At 44.8% G+C, this 8,375-nt stretch overlaps 1 protein-coding gene across 1 annotated transcript; it reads right to left on the bottom strand.

The window, feature by feature from the left end:
* Positions 1-67: 67 nt before the first annotated feature.
* Positions 68-400, bottom strand: LOC135438815 (uncharacterized). The gene has a single exon (XM_064697297.1). The coding sequence runs from the start codon at positions 398-400 to the stop codon at positions 68-70; it is 333 nt and encodes a 110-aa protein (XP_064553367.1).
* Between the last annotated feature and the right edge of the window lie 7,975 nt (positions 401-8,375).

Here is an 8,375-nt window from a genome sequence, read left to right as displayed (position 1 = left end):
GTCAAACGTTCCTTGGGAAGATCAGCCATTATATGCTCTACTAATGGTGGCCTGGCACGAAAGCATCTCACACATTTGCCACCTTGGATACGGTCTTCCTTCCACCAATCGGCCAATACTGCAACCGAATATGAGCCAGAAGTGCCCGTAGACCCGCGTGTAAGTCCTGATTGTGAAACCTTGTCATGAGTGAATCTGTGATGGGATGATGCCGCGGAAGAATTATTGGATGGCGAGCTTCGAAATCCAGCGAAGAGTTTTTCAGGCGCCCATCAATGGCTGAGGTCTTGTGCTTCTTTAACTGAAGCTGTTGAGCAAGGCGAGACGTTATAAGGTGAAGCTGAGAGCCGGAATCCAAAAGGGCACGACAAGTGCCGGAGCGATTTTTAACGAACACCATAGCAGTAGCCAAGAGGACAACATCACTATTGAAATACTGGGCAACAAGAGAGGTAGAGGTAGATAACGATCACTTAGCGAAAGAGACTTTATCCCTAAGCCGTAATACGGGAACAATTATATATGCCATGACCAGAGCAATCACAAAAAACGCAGACAGGGGCGTCGTGGTTAGTGGCAATAAATGACGATCTAGTTGTGAATTGCTCTTGTTTTTCCACCTGATGGCTAGGGGCAGAGCTTGCCATAGCAAAATTTACGGTTTTCATTGTTCGGCATCTCTGCTCCAGAAACGTAGCCATATGCTCCCACGATGGTATCAAGTTGAACGAACGTCGAATCCTCTAGCCTTTCTTCCCACTTGGCTTGTGATGTTGGGTCCAGCTTTTGTAGGATAATCTGCACAATGATGCATCCAGCTATCTGTTCGGTGTTCGGACGCCAGTGTCGAGCTAAGTAACGAAGCAGCGGCAATAGCTTGTACATAAGTTACGCACGAAAGAACAAAAACCGTGGAGCGACCGAGAGAGTAAGTAAAGCGACGGCGATTGCTTATTTGTATATAAGCCGCAAAAAAAGAAATGTCAGGTTGCTGATCTTTTAAGTTTGTTGCTTTACATTAAAGAAATAATGTAACAACATCAAAAATCACGTCGGGGTCACCAAAATGTTGCGCTATTGAGCTTTTTAAATAACTTTCACAAATAGAAATAAATAACATTAATTTATTTCTTTTGTTCCAATTTATGAATATATTTATTATAAGTTACGATAAGCAGGCAGACCCGAATTGGTCTGTGTTTATTATTTAAGAACAATAGTTTTGCAATGGCAAGCGAACCCGAGTTCGTTCGTGCCGAATTTAGCAAAGCGATAATTGCGACAAATTAATATGTTTTGATAATGCAAGTGTTTTGATAATGCAATGCGTACCAAATGCACGAAGCGAACGAACTTAACTAGACTTAACGCGTTTATTCGAAAATTCGGGTCTTTTATATATACATATATATATCTTGAATGATCTTAATCATTTTTTCAATGGCCTTCTTTTTTTGAATAGAAATTATTTTTTTCTTCTTTAGTTTCTGGTATTTTTAATAATTTGTGTATGATAATTGTTCAATAATTGTAAATTTCAATTTTAAACTGATTTAGGAAAAGGAAGAAAAAAGTTGTGTTAATTAGGGCATACGGTTGGCTGACAATTTTTATTTATACAATTAATAGTCCAACCGTATGTGTTAGTAAAAAGCCTAACAGATTTTAGTACTTTTCAAGTAGCGCTTTCGGTCATCGGCTTGAATTAGAGTTTATATTTAAGGGCAATTTAGGCATTGGAAGGTTTGCAGCCCTTATTGCGTTGCTTCGCAACAGTACGAAGTTGTTTCTCGATGATTTCGAGATTCTTTATTTGTTCATTTCTCTCCTGGGGCGTTGTCGCTGTCTTGATAAGATCCTGTAGGAGTATTCTTTGTTGAAGCAGTTTAATCCTTCTTCCACTTCTTTTGGTTTTCTTCTAATCCTTCTTCTGTTGTCGTGCCCGGTACTCAGCTATTGTGAGTGGGCGTGGTCCACCGTTGGGGTACACCTCTAAAGCGTCTTGCAGGCTGGGTGCATCCCTTTGCTCAACAGGAGCAGCCTCTTTCAGTCCAGCGTTCCCGCGTTGGTGCAAAGGGCGGACTGCCTCTCACACTTTTGGTATCTGCTGCTGCTGTCCGGGGCCTATAAGCTCAGGCGGTGCCGGTGCTGGTCATCGCACAGGCTGTCTTTGGTTTACACGTTCGTGTCATCTGTTAAGTTGTTTCTGCTGTTGTTGTTAAATTTGCTTTCTCAGTTGTTGTCGTTGAGTCAGATTTTGTTCGTTGTTGTTGATGTTGTTGCTTGTCACTTTCGACTTATAAAACATGCTTCACAATGTATATTTCAATTTTCGTTCATATCATTGGCGTCATTGAAAGTGTAAAATTAATCAATCTTTGTTTGATGCAATCTCATAATGCATTATTAATAATTTATTTTAATTATTATTTTTTGAAAATTTTTTTTTTCACCACAATTTCAACAAACTACTGTCACGGTCGCCATGTAAAATTAATCAAACAGTTTTCTTTTAATTGATCGTATATTGGCATACATCCTAAGACGTTGATGATCTTTCTTCGACTGATGTGTCGTTCAATTATATGTTTGTTCTTAAGTCTAACATTAGAGTTTTTGTATATAAGTCTCAGTCGCTGAGTACAGCATAATCTGCGCTATGGTTACGCCACTTATGAGTGGACGATCATATTTCGAATGCACTTTAGTTGCGCTATGTTCAGCAACAAAGTGTCGCTAAATGGGTTATTGTTTATTTGATCTCGGTAACAGCCTCTTTGGGGCGTCCACTGCGTGCATCGTCCTCGGTACTCAATTCGCCTCGTTTAAGCTTGGAACCAGTTCTCAACAGTTGAATTTCCTGGTGCAGAGTCCATTTTTTTTCACCAAAAAGCAATGCTTTATTAGCATACGAAATTCCTTTTATCCATTTTTTCAAACTAACAAAAACACATGTCTTTTGAAGGTTAAGGCTAAAAATCATACGGATTACTCCACAAGAGTTTGTTAATGTTCTTTATTGTTTCAAAATGATATGTATATTAATCTTGAGCTATCTCCTCTATTTCACCAGAATCGTAGGAATGAGTGCCAGGGATACCAATCGGCTAAACTTACTCGATATCAATTAATTTTAATCTTATATTTTGTTAGGCTACGAACAACAGATGGTGTATTAAATTGCCGCCACAGTACTACCTCTCTAGTGTCTACGTCACGAATTTGAAAAACGTACACGAAACTGCTATTCATAGGTCCAAGGTTTGCTGCGCTGCGACTCTCCTTGTATGTCCTCATTGTCAATAAATGCAGGTCTAAGCCGATCCACCGAAACCGCAACTTTCTTGCCGTTGATCTCCAGCTTATAGACTATCGCTCTGGCGTTGAATGACTATGAGGGCCCGTATGGGGGGCACCAGCGGAGGCTTGACTGCGTCTGTCCAAATGAGGACATGCTTGCATCAATCTTTTGAGAAGAAACAACTTTTGGCTGACATGCTGAGCAGTTTGAGTATTTTTCGCATTTGATCACGAAAAGTGATTATAAAAGTTGAAGGGTGTGCTATACAACATTTCAGCAACTGACGAATCCAAGTCTTGCTTTTAGCAGGTGTCCTATAAGCACTACTGGCAGAAGTTGAGTCCATGGAGTATCCGAGTGGCACATCAAAACTGCTTTCAAAGACCGGTGCCACCTCTCTAGAAGTCCGTTTGATTGTGGATGATAGCCAGTGGTATTAATGTATAATTGTTATTGTATGCGACAAAGTGCCGCATACTTTTTATTTGAATACAGGCATGTTCTTTCAAGGCATATACACACTTCAGTTCGCTACTGAATAGATGAGCAAGTTCCTTCAACAAAGAGGATTCGAATTGACTGCCTTGATCCGTTGTTATGGTTGTAGGTGCTCCGAAACGCGATATTCATTGTGGCCAAAAAACTTGTGCAATCGTTTCCTTGCAATAGGTCTGCTAGATCTGGGTCATCGGCTTGCGCTTCCTCCATCTGCTCTAGATTCACGGCCTCTGGCATGGAAATCGCCCAAATCCGCGAAAAAGCGTATGCAACTGTGTTGTTTGTTCCTTTAAGATGAATGATGTAGTAGTATAATGTAGTAGAAAATTGTGAAATTAAACCTAGCTGGTGAAGTTGACGAGATGAGGCTTTATCAGCTCGTTGCTTAAAAGCATATATCAGAGGCTTGTGGTCAGTTTTTATAATAAACGTTCGTGCTTCGAGCCAGTGTTTAGAATAATTGATAGCATCAATCGTATGCACTGTAGCTTTTTCTGCGTTGCTTAGTTTAGTGTGCGACGAATGGGGCAGGCATCTACGGTAGTAGTTGATGATGCCAAGAAACCGACTCAGTTGGCTGATAGTATCAGGACAACCATATTTGAGAACGGCGTCAATTCGGCTAGTTTGCGGTTTGATTCCGTGTTCGTTGACAACGTAGCTGATAAATTGAACTTCTGATTGCGCAAGGTGGCATTTTCTCAGGTTGATTGAAATGTTGCTTATGCTCTGCAACTGAATTAGACATGATTAATATGTCGTCAATGCAGCAATATGCGCATTCTCGCATTCTTTAGACCAGGAGAGGAAGTGCTTCGAGCCACCCACACTACCAGACAGCAACTTCAAACCACCTACTACCGATCAATAGCCTCGCACCTGCTACACTACCGTGCAATAGCCTCGTACCACCTACACTACGGGGCAATAGCCTCGTACCGCCTACACCACCGTGCAATAGCTGCACTGCACTTTAGATTGGGAAAGGGGGTTATATTGAACATCGGCTAATGCCAATGTTCGAGAATAAGCCTAATAAGAAATAAAAATAAGTAGCAGATTTTCTTTACTAACTTCATTTTTATTCATACCCCCTGTTTCTTATTTATTAGGCGCTACCCTACTCGGTTCCCTGAGCTAAGGAGCTTTCGCTCTTCGCCGCCGAATTGAAGCTGCGCTCTCGAGACGGTGTTAAGCAACCAATCGGCAACGCACGGTTGCTGCGGCGGCCGGCGGTTAAATTCAAACTTAAATTATGCAGGGCTCCTTGCCCTTAACTGACTTTAATACGTCAGCACCTTGCCTTAACAATTCTTATACAGTACTTATATCCTACAACTATAATTATGAACTGTGGGGTGGCTACCTTAGTGGCCGCCTCACACCGCCCATGGTCCTCTCGGCCACCACTGCTTGCTGACAGGTCTCTAGAGGATGCCTTGATAGTGTGGTCGTGTGGCCACGACGTTGAGCTTCCCTCGACGGTAGTGAACGTCAAACTCGAACTGTTGCAGTTCCAGTGCCCATCGTGCGATCCCTCCTGAAGGGCTTTCGATCGAGTTGGGCCACTTGAGTGTCAGATGATCTGTCGAACCGGTACCCCTCTAGGTAGCAACACAACTTTCGGATCGACAATACGATTGTCACCCGCTCCTGTACCACTATTGTCTGCGGCAGCACTGTGCCGAGGCCATCCTCTCTCGCGTCAGTCTGCAAGACGAATTTGGCGGAAAATCCGGACACGCCAACATAGGGGCAGTCGTCAAGCTATTATTCAATCGACGCAAGGTTACGTATCGCCTCCACCTTCTCCGGATCGGTACGTATCCCTTTCCCGCAAATAACATGCTCAGGTAGACTAACCTCCCGGAAGAAGCTGCATTTCTTCCTATTCAGCTTGATATTGGCCGCCCTAAACCAGCCGAATACCTCCCTCAAATTCTCTATAAATTGCCCTTTAGTTGCCCCTATCACCACGATATCGGGTAGGTAGGCGAACGCATAAGCATCCGGAATGGAATGCGCATTGAGTTGCCGGTAGTCGATTCACATGCGTCACTCCCCAGTCTTTTTCTTGACTAAGACGACGGGCGCTGCGCTACACACACAGCCAGGATTGATCGCAAAAGCGAAGGTCAACAGCCTCGAACCACACACTACCGGGCAGCAGCGTCGAACACTACACACACCACACTAGGTTAGGAAAGGGTTATGTCGAACCACGATGGCACCTGCTTGGATCAGCCCGTGTGTCTGTCTGTTTTCCTAATCTTCCGTCCATCTGCGGGTCTGTAAGGCTGTCTTCCTGTCTGTCTATTTCTACGCATGTCTGTCTCTCTGTCTGTTTGAATGCCTATCATCCTGTCAGCCTCTCTGGGTCTGTCTGCGAATATGTTATTCTACTTATCTGTCTCTCTCTCTCTCTCTCTCTCTCTCTCTCTCTTTCTATGTCTATCTGTCTGAATGTATGTCTGTATTCCTGTCTGTCTGTCTCTTTTTCAGTCTGACAATCTATATGCCTATCTGTCTGTATGTCTGCCTGTCTCTGCCGGTGTTTCTGTCTGCAAGGCTGCAGGTACTCCTGCCTATCTGTCTGCCTGACTGCATGTGTGTCACTCTCTCTTCCTGTGTGTCTGTATGTCTGCGAGTCTGTGTGTCTGCGTGTCTGTCTGCATATATACCTATATGTTTGTCTGTCTGCCGGTCTGCCTGCCTGTTTGTCAGTCTCTCTCTCTCCTTATCTGTCTCTCTCTCATGTCTGTCTGCCTATCTACGTATCTGTCTGCCTTTATGTCTGCCTGCTTGTCTGCCTGCCTGTCTGTCTCTCTCTCTGCCCGTCTTTCTGTCTGTTTTCCTAATTTTCCGTCAGCCTGACTGTCTGTGTGTAACTCTCTCTTCCTGTGTGTCTGTATGTCTGCGAGTCTGTGGGTCTGCGTGTCTGTCTGCATATATACCTACCTGTCTGTCTGTCTTTTTGTCTGCCTGTCTGTCTGCCTGTCTGTCTCTCTCTCTCTGGCCGTGTGTCTGTTTTCCTAATTTTCCGTCCATCTGCGGGTCTGTAAGGCTGTCTTCCTGTCTGTCTATTTCTACGCATGTCTGTCTCTCTGTCTGTTTGAATGCCAGACAGATCCAGATCCGCTGGCCGTTGACGTATCCCGTTCCCTGACGCGTAAGGCCTTCTTTCTTATCTTCCTAACGTTGTCGCCGAGCGGGTGCTCCCTTTTTCAGACTTCGGAGGCCTTCCTTCGGTTGCATCTTGATATTCTCTCTCTTCTGTTGCCGAGCAGGTACTCCCCTTTCATGACCTGGGAGGCCTTCATTCGGCTCCTCGCTCGTATCTTTTTCCGTTGGTTGCCGAGCAGGCACTCCCGCTTCCTGACGCGTGAGACCTTCTTCGTATCGTTCGCCCGCCAATCGCCACCGTAGTGACGTTTCGGCCAACGTCCACCTTCAGTGGGTGTCCTGTTATCTGGTCACGTATATATCGGCGCCAACCCGATCCTAGCCTGGGCGACGTCGTTGCGCGTTTCCCGCCTCCGTGCTGCGACGGCAATCCTGGCTACTCCTGCCCCGGCTCCCACATATCCAACAGAACACGACGTGTGCCTTTGGAAACTCTCTGGCGAAGTGCCCCTCCTGTGCACACCTACGACATTCTCGTCGCGGATCATACCCGGTTCCAGCCTCTTGGCTCATCATCTGATATGCAACCTCCGCAGGGGCCACTGCTGGTGGGGCGGACCCGCTGGGACTACACCGGAATGGGTCGAGGTGTCCTCCCGGGTGCTTTACTGTCCTCCCCCATTCTGCCCCACTCGGATTCATGACCACTGGACTCGCTGACTGGTTTTCCGAGTGTTCCGCCCTCTGCCTCATGCCCGTCTTGGTCACCTGCGTCAGCTGGGACAAGGTGGAGAAATCTTGCCGTCGCACGTAGAGCTTTTTATTTATTTATTTTATTTACTTATGATCTAATGGTCGACAAAACGAGTGTCTTCCTAATTATTCAATACATACATTATGAAAATTAAATGCTGAAAGCCTAGTTAGAATACACCATTTTCTAATAGCATCACTCACCGATGGAGGTGTTTTATATGCCAGTCCGGCCAGCTTTGCCCCTTTTAGAGCCTACAGCTAAGAATAATAATGGGAACTCACCGACTCGGTGGGGGAAAAATTTATAGCCTGTCCCTGCTCATAGTTGGGAATTCTGTTGTGCACGTAGATAAGAATAAGGGACGGCAATTCCTGGTTGGTCTAGAAGGAACAGAGAATTGAAGACACCCTAACAGAAAAGGAGAACAACAACAACCAACTTATGTAGAAAGCCAACACCGAGAATTGTCCTACAGTTGGTTAACGACGGTAGTTTAAGAAGAAGCAGTTTGCTGGAGTAGGATGGCAACCGAAGATTAGGGTCCCACTTTAAACCTCGTAAGGCAAAAAGCAGAAATTGCTTCTGCACAGATTCAATACGATCCTGGCTATTGTTATACTGCGGGGACCAGATGCAAGAGCGGTATTCAAGGATAGGGCGAATAAGAGAGATGTACAGAAGTTTCGTTATAAAACG

The sequence above is a fragment of the Drosophila montana genome, unplaced genomic scaffold, assembly GCF_035044405.1.
Source record: "Drosophila montana isolate Dmon_TW-CO22-7 unplaced genomic scaffold, ASM3504440v1 contig_400_1, whole genome shotgun sequence".
Lineage (NCBI taxonomy): Eukaryota > Metazoa > Arthropoda > Insecta > Diptera > Drosophilidae > Drosophila > Drosophila montana.
Note: the sequence above shows the minus strand (reverse complement) of the source record. Positions and strands in the feature narration are given on the sequence as shown.

Bases quoted from the DNA above. Each gene is read 5' to 3' on its own strand.
- LOC135438815 (XM_064697297.1), bottom strand. From the start codon at position 400: ATGGTGTTCGTTAAAAATCGCTCCGGCACTTGTCGTGCCCTTTTGGAT.